The sequence below is a fragment of the Macrosteles quadrilineatus genome, unplaced genomic scaffold (genome assembly GCF_028750875.1).
Source record: "Macrosteles quadrilineatus isolate MER2022 unplaced genomic scaffold, UCM_ALF_1.0 Scaffold_4__1_contigs__length_99947679, whole genome shotgun sequence".
Taxonomy (NCBI): domain Eukaryota; kingdom Metazoa; phylum Arthropoda; class Insecta; order Hemiptera; family Cicadellidae; genus Macrosteles; species Macrosteles quadrilineatus.
This window is the reverse complement of record NW_026542597.1, coordinates 56,143,003-56,164,866: the sequence shown is the minus strand read 5'-3', so window position 1 is coordinate 56,164,866 and position 21,864 is coordinate 56,143,003. Positions and strand designations below refer to the sequence as shown.

The 21,864-nt window shown below is 32.0% G+C and overlaps 1 protein-coding gene across 2 annotated transcripts in view; it reads left to right on the top strand.

Annotated features, from left to right (window-relative positions):
* LOC128991833 (PDF receptor) overlaps window positions 1-21,864 on the top strand; it is a 212,439-nt gene that overhangs the window by 139,185 nt on the left and 51,390 nt on the right. For both annotated transcript variants that reach the window (XM_054415039.1, XM_054415041.1), the window contains exons 2-3: window positions 5,547-5,747; window positions 19,342-19,449. In XM_054415039.1, coding sequence (XP_054271014.1) covers window positions 5,606-5,747; window positions 19,342-19,449 — 250 coding nt within the window. In that variant the 5' untranslated portion in view covers window positions 5,547-5,605. The remainder of the gene's footprint in view (window positions 1-5,546; window positions 5,748-19,341; window positions 19,450-21,864) is intronic.

The window sequence follows — 21,864 nt, the reverse complement described above, 5'->3', positions numbered from 1 at the left end:
TGGGTTACAGATGTTACTGAAATTAAAATATACAAGCTTCAAAAATTATTTTAAAATATTTAAGGGCATTCAACATTTCATATTAGCATCTAATCAACTAAATACCGTCGGTGCAGTTAGTAAGAGAGTAAAAGAGAGTAGCAGTACTGTATTTAAAAATCATAGTACACACCAATTAAGTCCAGTAATAATTTACACAATTTTATCGAATGTACTTGATGTACTTGATGTTGGGATTGATTTAACAAGGTGGAAACGGGTCAGTAAAACCAGAGCCCAAAGGGATTAACCATACGTCTGTCTGTCTGACCGACACAATCCGCCATCTCCAGATCCTTCCATCAAAGATTCCTCTAGGATGCATATAGCCATCCTTTTAGGCCTCTAGTATCAATAAGCATGTGCTGAAATGAAACACACCTTGAGTAAAAAGATTTCCGCTTCTTAGAATACAGTCCGACTTTCCTTATAAAACGTAAATGTAAGCCAATTTGTAACGTATGAACGTACAAAGGTGTACCGGTGTTTATAAGCATATCAAATATATCAGTTCAGTATAAGCATTGACTATACACAGAAGATCAATGGTATAAGCAAGGAAAATCTATTCAGCATTGGGTTTATTTCCATAACATTATGTATTTGCAGCAAACACAGTACAAGTAATAAAATCAGAATACTTTTATTCTCCTAGTGTTATTGAGCACACATAATAGCAATAGCTTAGCCAACCAGTTTTTTCTTCTACACTATTTTCATATACAGTTAGTACGAATATTCCATAGCATATTATTCGGTGAAAAAAGAATAATAGGTGTTTAATTTGAGAGTTTATCGTACAGATTTGAAAAAAAATCACAAACCATGCTTATGAAATTACAATGCAAATAAAAATTAAATGAATTTTTGTTCCAAGCTTCAAGATAGCAATAATAATAATAAATATTATAAAACTTATGGGAGTAAAGTTTCTCAATAACGCTGCCGTTTACAGAGCTCTCGTCCAGTTCAAGATATGAACGAAAACGATTGAAACTTTCTACTTTTATTTACTTTTAAGTTTATTGAGTTTTGTCAGTCTGGAAAATAACTACAAACTCGGAATAATTAATGTGCAAACAAGCCAATTATTTTCCTACCTCTAATTTCAAACCTCTAATTATTTTCCTAAAAAGAACGTTTCCTGCACAACTTAACGTTACGCTCTTTTCAATGACACCAAGAACATGTAAATCGGTTCAGTAGTTTCGGGAGAGTAATTAATCACCTTCATTATAAGTTTGAAATATTTTTTTAAAAGATTTAGGGTATACACGTTACATCAGGTGTATAGTATATTATGTGTTTATAATTATTAATAGTTCTTTTGGAATATATTCCATATATGAGAAGTGCCAGATGTTTCGGCTCGAAGCGTTGCACACCCTGATCATTTTATTCATTTTAAGTTTAAGGATTTCTCAGTTGTAATTCAAATGTTATAGTAGATCACTATTAACAGCTCTTTCGCGTGTTAATTCCAAACAGTGTATGTTGGTTTATAAATGGAAAATTAAGTAACACTTATCATGAAATAATCGGTAATCCCTGCAAAAACAAAAAATATGTGAAAATAATTTTGTCAACAGACCTTTTATCTTTCATAAATTCTAAATAAATTAAACTAGTGTCCCTGTTGCTCGAAGTCAAGCAATTGCTAAGTAGTACAGGCGTTATTTTAAAACGAATAACAGTCATAATTTTTAATGACTTTAAACGATTCGTCTCAAAGAATATGGAATAATCAAGATGTACATAACAGATCGATATAATCAATATTTCTTGTAAATATCTTACCATTTTTCAAAAGCTAATCTTATTTTTTAGTGTTTTCAACAAATAACCTTACTCATAGCCGCATTATGTTGTCCATAATAACGATTATAAATATTTAAAAACACATTGTGATGTTCTATGACTTTCCTATGTTTCTATAGTTTGCAAATTGGCTCGTTCAATGATTACTAAGAAATGCAGCACAGTGTTGATTCAGTTTTTTGTATTTCAATTTATCCAGTCTCTCTTGTTTTTTCCATTGTCATATTTACGCCAACCCAAATTCAAATAGTAAATATTTCGTTTCAACCAAGTAAGTAAATGTTTGTCAAACTAACTGTTAAATTAGCAAACTTATTGACTGTTTACAATTAACATGTGTTCTTCTTCTCACTTTTAATTTCTGACAACAGCTGGAGTTTCATAACAATATTTCTTTCTCATGTTAATCTTATGGAGAAATACGAAACTTTAAAGGGCCCCAGGGCCTCACCCTCTAATTATTTTCCTAAAAAGAACGTTTCTTGCACAACTTAACGTTACGCTCTTTTCAATGACACCAAGAACATGTAAATCGGTTCAGTAGTTTCGGGAGAGTAATTGTCACAAAAAACCTGCTTGCGTATTATATAAGTACTAGTGTACATGTTGCTCGAAATCGAGCAATTGCAAAGAAGTACAGGAGTTACATATAAACAAATGACTTGTTTAAAAACTGATTACAGTCATAATTTCAAAGAATTTTAAAATATTCAACTAAAAGAGTATTATTTAATGGAAATACTTACAATTTACATAACAGTCCTATTCCAGTTTAACGGGTTAATTTTTAACTAACAAATTGCTCATGGACGGGAAAAGGTAAGCTTACAATTTAAGTCGACGTAAAAAAGCTGCCAGCTTTTATAATATACCATACCTAAGTTATTTAGCCAATTTGTAGACAATAAGGTGTAGGCTACTTTAAACTCTACTGAACAGTGTTAGGAAAAAACTGGCAGAACTCTGAAATGGTGTTATTTATTTATCATAGGAATACTCATATGCGAAATCTTTAAAATAAAAATTCAATAATTTATAACTTATATAATTTATTATATCATTGTAATAAATAATCTATCATAATGTTTAAGATTAAAATAAACCTACCACACATAGTTGTTTTATTTTTTTGGATCAGCTGTCTGAAATTGTGAAATAGGCATTTGACAGTTCTGATTGTTTACATTTAAATGTCAAAGCAAATGTAAACATTGTGAATTTTCTCATGCTTCCATGGAGACCAATTATTAATATTTAATTTCTGACAACAGCTGGAGTTTCAAAACAATGTTTGTTTCCTATGTTAATCTTATGGAAAAAATACGAAACATTAAAGGGCCTCAGGGCCTCACTCTCTAATTATTTATCTAAAAAGAAAGTTTCCTGCACAACTTCACGTTACGCTCTTTCCAATGACACCAAATACATGTCAATCGGTTGAGTAGTTTCGGAGGAGTAATTGTCACAAAAATCCTGCTTGCGTATTAAATAAGTAACTAGGGAACCTGTGCGGCTCAATGCCCCGCAAAATAACATATGAATTTAGAAAACAAATTCATCGTACTATATATTGACTCGACGTCGAAAATTAAATACATTAATAATAACGCCTTATAAGGGAAGCAGTCCAGTCATTTTCTAGCTGTATGTGTATTATATTTAGTAAATTAATAAGTGTTCAAGTTCAAGTATGTTATAGAAAGCGAGCAAGGTTGTAGGGTAGTTATTTTTTAAATATTTTTAAAACAAATTTAACAAAACATTTTATCATATCAAACCAATAGGCCTATGTAGCATATTTTGAGGGTCATAAAAATGCTGCTTAAAGAAAACACACTTTTAAAAATAAACACTAAAACAACAATATTTTTATCACAAAAGCACTTCCATGAATACTACGATTTTAGCCTTAAAGTTACCTTCAGGAAGATTACCCTGGTCAGAGTTTTCCGTAACGAATATGCGTATCCTATTAAAAGATGTAGCCTTACTTAAAACAACGTATAATATAGTTGCTCATGACTGAAATTGGTCCGGGTAAGAACAGCGCTGCAAATGCCAAAGGTAACAGAAATTAGCATCTTTCCATTTTAAAAGGTAAGTTTGTTTCAGACGGTTAATTTTTATCCTAGAAATGTTTCTGTAAATAAAAATTATCTCCCATGTTATCATTATGGAGAAATACGAAACTTTAAAGGGCTCCAGGGCCCCAATCTCTCATTATTTCCCTAAAATGAAAGTTCCCTGCACAACTTCACGTTACCCTCTTTCCAATGACACCAAAAACATGTCAATCGGTTCAGTAGTTTCGGAGGAGTAATTGTCACAAAAAACCTGCTTGCGTATTAAATAAGTATATAGATATATAGATATAGATAATGCATTCATGGAAGTAAAAGTACAGTGTTTTATCAACTTATAAATTGAACCTGAAAGGCGTAGAGGTGTCAACGTTCGTAACAACGACGTTAAACAAGAAACTTTTTAACCTCTTCTTTTACTTTTAAAGTTTTCTTGTTTATTTTTCTCATTCACACAATTTGTTCTATTACCAACATTGTAGCTGTTATTCACTTTGCACACGAATATATTACTTTATACCTACCCTTGGATAGTATTTACTGCTATTTGTTCAATAAACATAAAATAATACCATTATCATTTTAAAAATTACAATTTAAACACTATTTACACATATTTAAGTACATATGCATAATTTTTCTTGGGAATGAATGAACAAGGCGGACGGGTAAGTGAGACCAGCGCTGTAGGGGATTAACCATGCGTCTGTCTGTCTATCCGACACAATCCGCCATATCGAGATCCTTCTATCAAAGATTACTACAGGATGCATATAGCTTCTTGACAAACAGGTTCTATCATTAATATTCTATTAATATAACTAATATGCTCATATGAACTCGTCTTAAGAGATTGCAGTTTTTAATGCATTTCTGCTTCATTGATTCCTAAATTGTTGCTTCTATTTTTGATTATAAATTATGTATTTTTAGATTTTTGAACACATGACGCATACCTAGTTGAATTCAACATATTAATCATGAACATTTAATGTATTTATGTATATATGTATATATAAATACATTTTATGTATATATAAAAAGATAAAATTATTCTATTGAAAGTGTGGTAAAATTTTATTTTTGAAGTATTCAACAAAATGTTGAATAATATTCTCACCAAATCACTTTACAATTAGTATCATGTATTTATAACTAAGTGTTAATTAATATAAATATCCTGGAACCATTTTATAAGTTTTAACTGGATTACTTAGTTTCTTTTTACTACAAAAAATATAAAACTATATAAAACTGTTACATGTCCCATTGTATAAAATGTGATTGTGGAATGTTAACTAGTTGCACATTGTCAGTATTTAACTGAACAGATTTTGCTAATCAGCTCATAATTAGTGATCCTCTGTCATGCAGGTGCAACGTGTAATCAGGCATGCCACAGTGACTACCTAATGATGTTAGAATATTAAACAGATTTACACGTCGAATCCAAACGGTTTTTACCGCAATATTGTTAACTTCAATAATTATTAATATATTATGTTTGAGATATTTCATGATTTGTTTAACCACAGGTCTTGAGTTAAATCTATGAATACTCTACATTTGTTGAAATTTATGTTGATTCTCAATTTTTTTTCGTTTCAGGTGTCGTAGTTGACTGGAGATGTGACCAAGTGTTCCTTATTATGGCCTATGAGTAAACAATGTCAATTCCGTCGGTGACGTCATCGTCGTGGAGCGGTGGTGGGGGGAGCTCTCCAACCAATCAGCGTTCATCTTCCAACATCAACGCCAGCCTAGACATCTGCATGGCCAAATACCAAGAATATGCCACACCTATTGGAGGTATTTTTTAAATTTTATTATTAAATAACGTTTATTAACAACTGTAAAATAGAGTATCAATGGGAATGTTAGCCTATGTGAAGTATAGAATATTCGATGTACTGAAATGAGAAAGGGTTTATTGTGCAAAAATTCGGAATTAATCACTTGACGGATCATAAATTAACATTTTAAATAACAAATTGTTAGATGAAGGGAATGGTGAAACTACTTTAGTTTTGGGTTTAAATTGTTTAGATTTGTTTTCATTCATCATATGTGACAAAAATTCTGTATTTGGATGAAGATGACATATGTAGCGTTCGTTAGTATATTTATACTAATGGTATTGCTATAATAATTGTTTTGTCTACATGTCCAAAAAATTATTTACCATTGATTAGTATTATGACGTAATAAAAGGCTAGCTGTTATAATTTAGATTTTACCATACGCCATAAATTAAGAAACTCCGTCCTAATACCGTCCACTTATCACGTACTGTACGTATTTATCGATCAGGTAGCCTACGTTAGTCTAATTTTGACTTATTTTCTGAAAAATAATGGACAAAGAAGAAGCTTTATTATGAGTATATTTTATGGGATTGAGATCTCTGTTTGTCTAACTATAAGGAACAAAAACGGACAAAGGTGAATTTATGTAGCCATCCGGTCATACTTGATGTATTGTAAGACTGACCAGTGCTGGTTACCTATATTACTAGCAATGCCATTTTAGTTATATTTTAAACAGAATAGATTAGGTCTATACCTCTAAAAAACAAAACCTAAGTCTAGCAATATACAAAATAAAGTCTAAAAAATTTAATGATAGAATCGTTACAAATGGTTACAGTGGGTTATTAATTTATAAGAGAATATTTTATCAAACGAAAGAGATACATGAATGTTTAAAGCACGATAAACAAACAAAAATAATTTAAATGAATTTGAAATTCTAAAAGTCTTCAAAGAATGTCCATTACAGCGCTATAGTTTTACAACTAACCAGAGCGTAAATTTACTCTAACCATATTTTACTTGTAAATTTAGTCCTTCACGAAGTTAAACTCAAATTCTGCTTATGTTTATGCAAGACAATGTTTGTCAAAAGTAAACAAACCTAAATCACGTAGGAGCTTTCTATAAATTTGCAGCCTGGAAGTTATTGTTTTATTTTCCTCGATATCCTTGAATAGGCATAGCTAGGGATCGTCAAAAGGACGGTGACAAATTACTTGTACAAATAGTAAAACAGAAATATGAACTTAAACAAATATGGAGGAACATTACAGTGAATATATGACCAATGGCATGATGACAGTAAAAATAAAATAATAATAATGTTGGTAAAATATACAATATAGTATTAATAATGTATTAATATGATTCATAATAATAAAGTAAAACCAATGCAGTATTAACAGAATGTATTAGTTAAGCTGCGACATAGCTATAGGTTGGCACTTCTGGAACATATGTTTGAAGAGAGTTCTCAACTCTCCCGCGCTTTGTCTGAGATTCCCGGCAAAATGCTTCCGGCTCCGGGGATCTTCCTTCCCGCCATTACCTATCTACGGAATATACATGTATCCATGAGCACAACTCAACCTATTACCAAATAGCACAAGTCAGCTTAGAGAGCAGACTGAAAAAAATTCAGTTCAAATAAAATATAAGCGAATATCAATACTAAATTTAAAAGATATTTGATTTTTATATATTTGTTTTATCCAGAAACGTTATAATTATGAATTTGTAGACTTAACCTGAACCAAGTATACAATATGCATTGCTAACTAACTTTAGAAGTAAAGATGCACCCACTTAAGACAAACCATTATTAATTATTACCTACCGCATTAATAATTAATCCAGTAAAGTACAGGATTGTGTTTAATACAGTAAAGTTGGAAGTTATTAAATTTATGATGACTACTCTTATGAGCTGAAATAAGCCAATGAAAACCAACAGCTTTAGGTCATCAATGTATTGTGTTTAGGTAGTCATTGGCATTTGGATTAATTATTTATGCAATGACCTGATTAACTAGATTTATTAGCTAATGCTCTATGATTCGATTTTGATTTGACCCACAATATGAGTTAAACTACAGTCGTGCGTTGTTGGAAACAAACAGAATCAACCAACAATTTTAAATTATTGTAGCTCCATCTCATCAGGGAAGAGAAAAAGCAAGCATATGAAATATTTATTTTAAGAGTAAAATCTGTTTAGAGTAAAAAATGTGTCAAACAGCATATACTAATCTTTCCGTTCAATAAGGGATGTTCATGTCATTATTTTTTAAAGCAGTTCAAGAAGTCAATTCTCACACAAAGAGTTGTCTATCCACGGAAAGGAATCAATAACCATGCCCAGTTACCATGACACCGATTGTATCCTCTAATCTGTAGAATGTCTTTTGAAGTTAAGTAATCCAAAATCAATGTCCACCTTTGAACAGATAATTTGGACATTTTACGTATATACATGCTAAAACAAATTTGGATAGAGGTACTTTTATTCTGTATTAAACGTATACTTATTGGTTGTAACGATGGTTTATGACAAAATAAGTATTGTTTCCTATTATGGCATAGTTATTTTATTATAATATAAATTTAAAAACACTCAGCACGCTTAGTTTTATTTTAAGAAATATAAAAAAAACTAACCTTTTTAGCAAATTTTCCATATAGGGAATCCGCTACTACAGTAAGACCTGGTAAGACCCGTCCATCCATGGTAAGACCTGGACCCGGGACTGATTTACTTTTTCGTTTTGAGGTCCCCAGAGGCCAAAAACACCATACGTTCAAATTCATATATATTTATATATGAGTGTCCGTTAGCACGATAACTCGAGCAAAGATTATCTGATTTTGATTAAATTGGGTATGAACGTGTGAACCTGCATGTATTCGAACGAGTTCGCAAACCATCATGATAGGACTATGGGAACAGTGTTTTAAGGGCGGGTTTCATGGGGTAAAAATGGCTATTTACATTTTTCACCCTGTAAACATAAAGTTTTTGAATTTCTTTACAAGCCATTTTGAAGAGGTCAAGAAAACAAATAATTTAGTATATTGAACCAATGTTGTATGCCTAACAAGTTACGGAAAAATCCCAAAAATGTGTAAATTTAAATTTACCATGTTATTCTTATGGAAAATAAATAAACTGTTGTAGTAGAATAAGTAGAAGTAGAAATAAGTAGAAAAAGTAATCTATGGATATATTTTAATGAAATTTGGAAATGTTGTTTACTTTATACTAAGCTATCAATATTTCAATAAAAACCCTATTTTCTTCCCTGTAGCAGCAAACCTCTCTCGTCAAAATCAATGATATTTAAATAGGAAATAAATCTGATAGTTTTAATGGAATAATTTAGTGGAATTTCAGCCAGATAGATGAAAATTTGCTTTGTATGCAGGTTTGCTGTGGTGCGGGTATTTTAAATATACATATTTAAAGTTGAACAAAATTATTAATTCCAAAATACTATTGTTAAACTGTTTAGATTAACCGGGGAAACAAATCAAATTTTCTTCTCGTTCCCTTCTCGTACTTTATTCTTTGTCAGCCACAAACAAAGTTTATTTAGTGTAATAAAACCAAGGTCTGTTTTATATCTCGGCGCAGCTTAACTTTACAAGTTAAAGTCTCCATTAGGTCACTTTACGGCTCTAAATACACAGAGATTTAGGTAATAAGTACACAGTTCACTATACAAGTTTGCTATTTAGTTTAATTTAGCAGGCCTACCGCATTTCAGTTCCACAAAATAAACCTAGCACATTTTCTAATGTATTCTTTAAACTTCCATATTATCAAAAGAATCAAACTGCACCTATTATAGTAGTGATTTTGTTTATTAAACCTAAAACTATTTGTTTTTAACTGCACGTACAATAGTATTTTTACTCTAGAAGTATTTGGAATAATAATTTAATTCAATTGTTATCATATAATTTTACATTTTTTGTTTTTGTTTAATTGTACTAAAAATTAGAGATACAAATATATAAGAAAAAATTTTTATTTTGAATATTAAGCGCGATATGGAGCTTGAAAGTGGTAAATTTTTCATCTTTGGTACCAATTCACAGGGAGAATGGGTAATGCAATTCTCACCAAAATTGGCATTCAGGTGTGGAAAAATAAGGTAATAATCACTAGCTAATTAAAATTAGAAATTGAAAAAAAATTTAAATTTTATTTTTTATAAATTAAAAAACAAAAAATTTAAAAAATTTAAAATAGCTGTTTGTTTTTGGGGAAAATGTATCTGTATGTTGGAATTTAAAAAAAATTTTATATGTCAACTCGTTTGGGCTGTGAATTCGTACCTTTGATGCCTTGCTCTGTCGGAGCACTACTCGTTGAGAGTTTGTACACTAACACCGGGGCTTTAGAACACTTAAACATAACGTAATTATTAACATCCTTTAACATTGAAAGAATACGTTTATCGTTGTATTCTAAAGCCCCGGTGTTAGTGTACACACTCTCAAAGAGTAGTACTCCGACAGCGCAAGGCATCAAAGGTACGAATTCACAGCCCAAATGGGTTAACATATCACATTTTTTAAAACTCCAACATACAGATACATTTTCCCCAAAAACAAACAGCTATTTTTTAATTTTTTAAAAAAGTTTTTTTTTAATTTATAAAAAATAAAATTTAAAATTTAAAATTAAAAAAAAAATTGTAATTTTAAATAGGATTATTATCTTATTTTTCCACACCTAAATTCAAATTTTGGTGAGAATCGCATTACCCATTCTCCCTGTGAACTGGGACTAAAGATTACAAATTTACTACTTTCAAGCTCCATATCTCGCTTAATATTCAAAATAAATAATTTTGTCTTATATATTTGTATCTCTAATTTTTATTACAATTGAACAATAACAAAAAATAAGACATAATATTTTTTACCCAACACCCTTAAGTAAAACGTCGAATTTACCCAGAACTTGTTATCATGTATATGTTATACAATGTAACATCTTTGGAGTTACATCTTTTGTTATACAATGTATACAAATATGTACAACACAATGTTACAAAACATTTTATAAAACTCAACAATTTCACATTTGTACAAAAAAGGTTAAGTGATTATGATTTTGATCTCTAATCCATTTGTATTTATTCGTTTATCTCTTTTTGGGAAATAACCACAACATTTCCAACCACAATAAACAAATATTCCGTTCAAAAAATAAATCCTAAAATAATCGGGTTCAGTTACATGTTGACGTCATTTAGTGGCATCGAAACTAATATTTTTATTTAGGTTTATGTCAAGTGGAAAATGAGTATAAATATACGAATTTGAACTTAGGCCTTAAAAAATAAGAATTAGCACTAATATTAAACATGAGTTTCAAATTGGCAAAAGAAACTATAAAACACATATTTTCAAAAATGTAGCCTTGATTACATATCACCAAAGTCAATGATATCACGTTTTTCAGGATAATTTCGTACTTGTAATACTTGTAACTTGAGTTAGTCTTTTCAAGCTTTCACCTAGATAAAAGATTTCGAAGTTTTTAAACAAAATTTAACAGAAAAGTATTGCAGCTCTTGTATTAAGTTTTTATATATTTAATTACCCTTTATAGCTACTTAAGTATTTGACAGTTGTGAACAGGCAATAAGCGATGTCTTCATTAACATGATCAATAAAACCTAGTTTTTTTCTCTTACAAATTCCATTAGGATTTCTGCTGTAAGGAACCATTGAGTGATGAATTTTGGGTTGGTTTCAGTTAATGCATGTTTATTTAAAAGAAAAAAGCGTTGGCTAACAAAATTGAGAGTAATTTAATCCATTAAGCCATAACATACATTTGGTCTGTTTACTAAGTGTTTACTGAGAATCTAGCTTTAAACTGATAAGCTGGTTTTGAAAATTAACTTCGAAATTAATATAAAAACCTCTCCTTATAAAAACGGCATCAAAGAGAAAATGTACTTATTCTCGGAAAAATTAAATTAATGCTCAATCTAACAGACTTATCTTGGACAAAGCAACTCCTTAAAGTCTTAATGTAGCCATTCGTCTAGTATTACACGTTGAACAAGTTTGATCAAAACACTGAAATGATGGTTGGTACTTTAATGGTTAACCATAACTAATCATGTCTACGAAATAATTTAAAACAACATATTCTTATAAGGTATGTTTTCTTATAGGATAGGTCTTACTAAGTCTGAATCTTAGTGAGGTCTAGAATTATACCGTATAAGAAAATTAATCGGTCGATTATACAAATGTTGAGGCTACAAACTCCTTTATTTGTGTATTGGACCTATGTCCTCAAACACCAACAAGAAATGTTACATGTTAAAAATTAAAAATACGTCCATTACGTCATTACCCAATCGATCATGGATTCGGTTACAGTAGTGTTAGTTAATTTAATATGGCATGCCACATTTAATATAGTAGCTTATATTACGTCATTACTTTTTTAAATGTATTAAAAGAGAACACTTTTTTCGGTGGTTTATGCAAACAAATATTATATTAGTTTTGTAAAGATTACAAAGATAAGAGTTGTGTAAGATTGTCTATCAAGTAATAACCAAAAAGTGTCAAAATCTGAATGCCATTCGCTCGGTATGTTTTATAAATAATTTATATTTATCAAAGCTTTTATAATCATCAAATTAAAATAACACCTATGTTGAGGTGGAAACATCTATTTGTTGAGCCTGAGATCATATAATTGATTCACAAACATTAATATTACCTTATTGATATTATTATTTATTTATGGAATTCAATGTAGAATTCTATATTGGCAAAATAATAATGGAATGCTTATTTGCAATCCATTGTTGAAATTTCCGTATTTAAATATCGTGGCAATACACTAATAATACAAACCATATAACGACGTCCAAACCATGTTAGTTTTTTTTTTTTTTTTTTTTTTTTTTTCATTAATAGATATAAGTAATCAATTACTTATATGTAAAGTTGGAATGGAATCATTCTCATTCTGTATCAAATAAATACATTTTTGTCTGAATAATGAGATGAAATTTACGAAAATATACTTTGATTTGAGTAATTTCTTAATAACCTCTATATACATCATAATTAATTGAACTAGCATCAAAATATTAAGCTACCTTATCTTTTTTTTACTATACTTGGTAGTTTGTTGATACTATAATGTTTGGAAAAAATCAACATTGAAGTCCATTAACCAGTGACGTCAAACGGGCGGATGCTTTGAGCTACGGATGGGCATTTTGTGTGTTAAATGAAGCAAGCATTTTATCCTCTTAGATGGTTCAGTTGAAAATTACAAGGTTCTTTTATTAAAATGTGGTTACTGATCAAGTAAAACTCGTTGCAATTTACGATATCCAGCATATAATGGCATTACTGTAAGAACATGTTTTAGAAAGTTTTAGTTTTCTATAATGTTAATAAGCAAATTTACCAAGCTACTATTTTAAGTTTTCAATAAGAGTGATTTTCAAGGAAATATTAATTGATCGTTTGAGGGGTAAGACATTTATAGATTCGATATGCACTTCTCCATAAATGGACATCAAAAGATTGTTCAAAAGTTACTGTATATACATTTTGGAGAGACATTGTAATTCTATCTTGTTTTTCAATTGTATTTTGTTGTACTATTTTGAGGAAATTTTATTCATGATACTTTTTTAAATTAAATCGGTAGGCTACGTGATGGAAACGTCTAAGTAATTTAAATTTATATTATAATTTGGATACAACATGTTAATTTTAAGCTTTCTTGTAATACCATCACTTAGCAGACCCTTCAACAACACAGGATTCACTCGCATAAGAAACTCGTTAAAGATGATTCGCTTTGATCGATTTGTTGATAGCAAGTTTAGCCATTATTCCTTTGACCTTCAGAGCTTCAAAGTCAAAGCTGCTATGTGCATTATGTGCTTCAATGTCAGGCATTCACCCAATCGATCATGGAGTCGATCATAGTAGCGTGAGTTAATTTAATATGGCATGTCACATTTAATATAGTAGCCTATATTAAATTCATAGATAGCGAATACTTCCAAGGGACCAATATAAGGGATAACAAATTCATTTAAAATTGTCGTGGTAAAATATAATCTCGTACAATGAGATATTCACCTGAATATAATGATTGATCGGAGGCCAAGCGCCATCTTGAAAAGAAGTGCATAGCGATAGGTCTTACACTCATTGTTAATATTGTGCATCAATAGGTATTCAGTTGAGGTTGCAAATGTTACTGACATTTCAAAAACTGTACAGGACGCATAAAACCACACTATTGAAGTTACGCTCGTATAGAGCTATTTTCTCTATTTATCTTTTATAGTATCTTCACCTTACATAAGTCCTAAGAAAATTTGAAAATATTGCTCGTAGCTAAAGAAAAGACATTAGTTTATGTTCAGGAAGTACAACTTACTAAATCTATGATTTCAGTGGGTGTATTTTCTTTTTAATCAATTGATTGAACTACGAACGCATAGAGGTGTTGGCGTTACTGTCATATGCATACCAAATATGTCGGTCAACTGGTTATTCGCAGACTAATTATATTAAACGTAACTTTATTGTTTCAGACTCACCACAGTCTGGAACAATAATACCGGGTTTCGCACCGCATTTATCTCAGTGCTGAAATATAGTATTTGTTTTTCTATCATAAAGCCACTGTAGGCATGAATAATATAAACAGGGTAAGGTGCATTTGTTGGTAAAATCCATTTAGTTTGCAAACAGAAATATAATGAATACAAATTTATACCGCTATCTTTCTTTTTGCTCAGCCAATCCGAGAGATCTGGCTGACTTTATGCCGTTCTCACCATAATATGTCACTACCATCACTAAACAAGATATCAAATTATAGCTCGCAGTCTGGCCAATGTCCATCTCTTTGCAGTAAAGCGTGAAATTATTGTTTTCTGTCAGCTGTTTCCTTAGCTATGATTTTCTACGCATCTCAATAATCATAAAAGTCAAATACCACTCTCTCACTGATCACTATACCTAAAAAAACTACAAGCCATAAAAACTCAGGAATTGGCATGGAGGTTCCAATCAACCTCTAGGTGTGCAATAAAAAGAGTTTCCAAAATATTCCATCAGGGCTCTGCCCCAGTGGTTTTTAAAGTCCCTATGTTATCCTTATGGAGAAAATATTTCATGGTGTAATGGCCTCTGGATCGTCTGAATTAATTATATAGGGGTTTAAGTTACCTTGTTGCTGTCAAAACGATCCATTGTAGTTTGTAAGTCTACAGCTGTTTCAAAGCTGTATCAGCTGAGGGTAACTCGCCCTCAGCCGGTGCCGTATCACGTGTGTTGTTACCGTCGTCTAGTCGACCAATATTGAAATAGTTATTTGTGCAACTAGTGAGAAAAGTAAGCAATTGACTCACTCGAGAGAAATCCTTACTCACGAGCCGTAGGCGAGTGAGGAATGGTTTCTCGAGTGAGGCAATTGTACTTTGAACTCGAGTTGCACATTATACTTTTCCTACAGTTACCATAAAACAAATAAATTGGTGAAGAAACATAACCTATTTTTACACAGAAGTGAACTTTTAATACAACATTTAACGTGAAGTGACAAATACAACAGTACAACAGCTGACCAGCTGATTTACAGTCAGTGCTGCCAACGTATTTCGCGCGCATACGACGTTGCCTGCATGTTACGCGCTCACTATTTCGTGCCTTCACGTTGCAAATCTGGAGTAAGGCAAAGTAATTAGAGTGAGACAATGTTAACATTGTCTCACTGATGAGTGAATTGGCCACTTTGCTTTCTCATATCAGTGAGAGAACATGTACATTGTTAGGTAAATGTAGGAAAAAAATATTTCGTGTTTCCATGTGTTATGTGTTTTGTTGTCTATTTATTATCAAACTTTTGACGAACTCCACTACCAGGATTATGAAGACTACTTGACACTCTTCTGACCTGATGTTGTACTACATTCGAAGGATGAAACAGCTGTAGCCTTACAAATTACAAAGGATCGTTTTGAAAGTAACAAGGTATTTAAACCACTGTATAGAAAAGATTTGTTTAAATTTGAAGACATTAATACTTTTGAATATGCACTATTAATAAGGGAACAAATTTTTATATTGTATTACATAAAATGAAAATACTTACATTATTTTTGTGGCTTCAAAAAGTGTTTTACTGCATAAGATTTTAATAGTTAAATGAATAAAAAAAATCAAGAAGTGTAGGCCCTACTCAGGTTGAACATTTTTAAATTTTCATAAGCAAACCCGAGACGGGTTTGCTAGTATGACATAAAATCTATTAGCATTTCCATGAGGATCTTTCACAGGAGAACAGGTATTCAGTAATTGGAGGTTTTAGCCAGCAAAAGTGTTTACTTAAATATTTTGGAGGTTTATTTGTTGCTGGAGCGTTTTTATTTCAAAAATTGGTTAAACGCGCAAATCTCAGGGCTGTGAAATCAATTCCACACGGGATTACATTCTGCGTTCCCTAGGTGGTGTTTGCATCACGGTTACGTTGTATGATTTTTTTTAATTTCCAATATCATAGCTATTCTTAGTCTTAGCTCGGTCCAGTCTTGATGGGGAGCGTGTACTATCAATAGAATAGGTCTGGGATATATTATACTGTGCTTTGGGGGGGGGGGGGAATCTTAAGCCAGTAAAATGCCAATGCCTAAGTCACATACCAACAAGCAATTAGTTAGGTATTGGCAATATGGCTTAGTAGTCCAAAGTTTTACCACTGAGCTGTAGTGCTCGTATTTATAGTTTACTAGCTGTAACCCGCGGGCTTTGCCCCGTTTAACTTCTTAATTTTCAAGATTATCTCGTTCGCATTGCTCAATCACGTCCTGGTTGAAGTTTGTTCGCTACGCTCACTCACCTTTTGGTTGCAAATTAGCTGTTGTCATAAATGTAAAAGAAATAATAGTGCTGCACCCTGTTGGTAATCCTTGTAACTTTAATGCTATTGAACATCATAGAACAGAACCAACTTGTTTAATTGAAACAGCTGTTAAGATTCAACTAGGGGAAACCCGTCGAAATCGACGGTTACTTTCAAGGCTTACGTTAATTCATCTAACTGCGATAAATTGGGTGAAATATACATATTTTGAGCATTTAGCATTGTTTTAAGGGTAGTAAGTGTGAAAACAATAATGATTTTAATTGCGTTAGTTGCCAAATTTGGTTGATCATTCAATGATTAAAATATTTCCCATACCGTACGTCATTTGACTCATCGGAGTTATTATTAGTATGTTATATGATATCTCTTCCTTTGGAAGAACCTTTAAATAGTATTAAAATCGTATTGGTGGGTCTTTTGTAGTTAAACACTTCTGTGATTTCATCAGTGTAATATGATTTTATTTGAAAAGAAAATATTTTTTTGGAAGAAATGTTCTAACTTCAAAGGGAGGTATGTCCGTTACAGTGCAAGTTTGATTTTTCCTTCGTCACGTCGCGTCAGTTCATATCGTACTTCTGTGCCAATGAATGAACCCTCTAGCATAGTTATGAGAAATTTATTGTGGGGTTACTGTTAAAGCTGGAATTCCTTGACATGGGGGATGTCAGTTAGTTGTCTCAGCCTTATCAATAACATAAAGTTGTCAATATAATCTCTCTACGGAATGATAGGTGTAGTGGAATACTTGAAGTGAAGTTGGCTTTTATTCTTAAACTGTTAGGGACCTCCTAGTTTATATGGTCTTGCGGCTTCATTGGCAACAAATAATGCAAATGACATAGCAATGGGACATTTCCAAAAAGAAAAAATACTGTAAATTGGCTGTTGCGTATATATTGACGTTTACATATTGTAAATCAACGTATCTTATAAAGGATTATGAGGTCTAGTTTAAAAGGAATATGACCTTTCTGTCATGACAGTAGCTGCTAAAATAGTATTTTCTCTTTGTACCATATTTTACAGCCAAAATGTCGTGTTATTTTCAATAATGTTACCAACCCAGTGCGCCAAAGTCCGTAATATAGGCAGGTGCAAATAATTTGTCAAGATGGGTACCATTTTAGGCAATGTTTCTATGTTTGGATTTTATTAGACACGATAAGAGCAGATATTTCTACATGAATATTTGATATGTGTAGAATATGATAAAATTTAGGCAAAAGTGGTGAAAAAGGCAGACACCAACCCGTACAATAGATATAAGATAGTTCAATAAGAAATAATTTAAGAATTTCTGTGATCAAAGGATTTTCCACTGATTTCGTAATAGAACGTTATATTGCAAAACATGACATGATAAAGAGGAAAATTAATTTTAAAATCAGAAAATAACATTGCAAATACTTATTTGGTAGAATGCAGTATCTCACAATAAATATGTGTGGTTTGAAATACAATTTAAAAATGAACAGCTGTTTTATTAAAAAGTATTATTCACATGGCCAAAATGTAAACAACTCTGTGGAGGGATCTTTAAAGGCTTCTGGGGCAGAGCCCTAAGGGATTTTGCTTAGTTTTTCTTTTGATATCTCATCTACAGACCAAGACCTTTCTTTGGACACCTCTACCAAGTTTCTACGCCCAGCCGTTCTCTCAAATTAGTGGGGACAAAGTTTCCAATTAAATATTTAAATTCCCCCATGTTAATCTTATGGGAGAAAATCCAACTTTGATGGCCTGTGGGGCAAAGCCCGAGGATTTTTATTACATGAATTGGTGAAAGGGGGCGTCTACACAAAAAATACTTTATTTTGACACGTCGTTTGTAAAAATCCATCCATTATTAACGGAGGAGTAGTGTTTTCAAGAAATCGCCTTCACGTATTATATATAAGGATAATTCCATTTCTCATAAGGTTAACATGGGAAACTCCAGAGCCACTGGGGCGGAGCCCGAAAGGATTTTTGAAATAAGAATATGCCTATATGTTAATCGGGAATGTGAGCTATCATCATGCCAAATTTCAGCCCAATCCGACCAGTATTTTTCGCGTTCACTTGTCACAAACATACATCCATACATCCATCCATACATCCAAACTTTCTCATTTATAATATTAAGTAGGATAACAATTAGCAATTATTTAAGATGGGGACGCCACTATGTGCTTATTTTAACCCAAATTGAGTGAAGGATGAGTGTAGAATGAGTGGCGCGATCTTGTAGTCTTGTTAGTGACTAAGGCCGACATGTTCCTCAGACAAAGCTGTTAATTAATAGCACATATGTCAACTAAGGGACCTACAGTTTATAGTGGAATACGAACCACATTTTCCCCTCGTAATAACGAATTGGTCTAATTATCAGGATAGTACTGCGGATAGTCGTAGTACTCACTATAGGTCGGCCGCTTAGAAAGCGACCTCCTCCAGCATTGGTTTAGCATTAGCGAGCAGGTCGTTTTCTAATAGTGCGGACGTTAAACCACACCAGGGAGCATCGCATCTACAGTGTATGCCTATAAATATCCACGATTCGTGACCTCCATATAAACTGTGTATGAAGTACATCTAGAAACTTAAACTTCCTCTTTCTTGGAAAGGCTTAACAGCGAACAACTTATTCACTATTGGTCATTTTCAGAGCTGTATTGCCCGTGGACCTGGGACCAAGTTCTCTGCTGGCCTCCGACCAAAGCGGGAACCACTGCCACTCAGAGGTGCCCCAGGGATAAGGGGATCGATCCTACCAGTAAGTATTGTAACGTAGTTTATATAAAGTAGCTATACAATATTCAGGGTGTTCAAAAAGTTAGGGACATAATTTACGTGGTGATTCCTTTGGTAAAAATAAAAATAAAATCGGAATAGAACTTTTTTCTAAAATCACTTCGTTAAGCAGATATTCGTCATTTTGTATTTTTTACATATACATTTTTTCTTTGTCCTGCCGATCCAGTCGATCTTTATGAAACCTGGTATGTTTATGCAACCCAATTCAGAATATTAAAAATGACCAAAATATCATGATCTTTTGTCGTAAAAGTTTTAAACTTGGTGTCGTTGGATAGAACACTTACTTAAAATATTAAATAAAAGTATCTATGAATTTTTTTTTAAATAAAACCAGCCATTTATTTGTAATTTACATTTAAAAATGTAAAATGGCCACCATTTTGAAATTTTACAAAATAGGGTAATCTTTTTCTCTTACATGGACACGACGCGATTTTGGACAAGTTTTATTCTTGATTTTCTTCTTATTTTTTGATCCAAGAATCACTACGTAAATTGTGTCCCTACCTTTTTTCAACACCCCGTAACACATTATGATCTATGGTCGGATTTTACGTTGTTCCAGATACTGTATCCACAAAAAGTTTGATTGGTTGAACTTTATTTACTTGTGTTTTGTAACAATTTATAAATAGATTTGACTTTATTGAGTGTAGCTTTGTTTAGTTATCTATACAACTATTGTCGTTGTTTCTTTAATGTTTAATAGGAAAATTCCAAATGAAACACTGTCGTAGAGGTTTATTGAAAAGATAAGGACACGTAAAATAACTATCCAGGTACTAAACGAAGCTAGAAATATTTTTCGTGTATGTATTTCAAGATTTGCATGTGTAAAACAACAATAATCTAGGCGTTAATTTAAGATGATGATTTATTTATTTTACAAATAATATATTTATGAGTATTATCTTTTTATATTGTTTTTCATATGATAATTTAACAAAATCTCAATTTAAGAAAGTTTTCTGGAATAATGCAAATCAAGAATATTTTTTATTGTTTATTTGGTGTTTGTTTACGCACTGAGTTTTGATTTTTGTCACAGTCAGTTGGAAATAATAATCGTAACTTCTGTTCACAATGAACAGGTAATTTGGAAGTCGGCGAGTACGTGCAGAACACTATAAATATACGACTAATTTACCTATAACTAATAGTTGGTATCCGGTGTGCAGAGTTACAATTTAGTTAATGGCCACAGTAATTGGCAAGGGAAGTCTCCAATCGCGTTACGTGGTTCTATGGATTATCCACTGAATTAAACCGATTCTGCTTTTATAGACACACTCAATTCCTACTACTCACGAAATCATTTAACTCCCTGTAATTTGAAATTGTTAACACCTAGTTTTAGTTTGGATTGAATTTTTATATTTTGTTTCAAAATTATCTAATAACTAGCTGTAACCCGCGGGCTTTGCCCCGTTTAACTTCTTAATTTTCAAGATTATCTCGTTCGCATGGCTCAATCACGTCCTGGTTGAAGTTTGTTCGCTACGCTCACTCACCTTTAGGTTGGAGCTCGTTCGCTACGCTCACTCACCTTTAGGTCGGAGCTCGTTCGCTGCGCTCACTTGCCTTCAGGTTAGCTCGTTCGCTACGCTAACTCGCCTCCAGGTTGAAGTTCGTTCGCTACGCTCACTCACCTTTTGGTTGCAAATTAACTGTTGTCATAAATGTAAAAGAAATAATAGTGCTGCACCCTGTTGGTAATCCTTGTAACTTTAATGCTATTGAACATCACAGAACAGAACCAACTTGTTTAATTGAAACAGCTGTTAAGATTCAATAATTCCATTTCTCATAAGGTTAACATGGGAAACTCCAGAGCCACTGGGGCGGAGCCCGAAAGGATTTTTGAAATAAGAATATGTCTATATGTTAATCGGGAATGTGAGCTATCATCATGCCAAATTTCAGCCCAATCCGACCAGTATTTTTTGCGTTCACTTGTCACAAACATACATCCATACATCCATACATCTATACATCCAAACTTTCTCATTTATAATATTAGTAGGATAATTAAGTAATTTATAAAGTCGATCAATTAATTGCTTTCTGAGTAAACTGCACTGATTCGATATAGCTAATTTCTCATGTTTTAGCCACTGTTATATATTTATTCTCTTAATTTTGCAAAGGAAAATCTCCAATCAGGACCACTGTGAAACTCTTTCTTCAAACAGAAACATATTTTTTGCATTACAATATTTTCAAATTTAGAATTGATCTCTATAATGATTGACTGTCATGTTGTAAAGGTCCATTTTTTAATTGTGTGTAAACAACAACTACCTACATGAACTCATAACGTGACTGTCCATATATTTTTGGTAAATATGGATTTTATAAGATATAACTCACT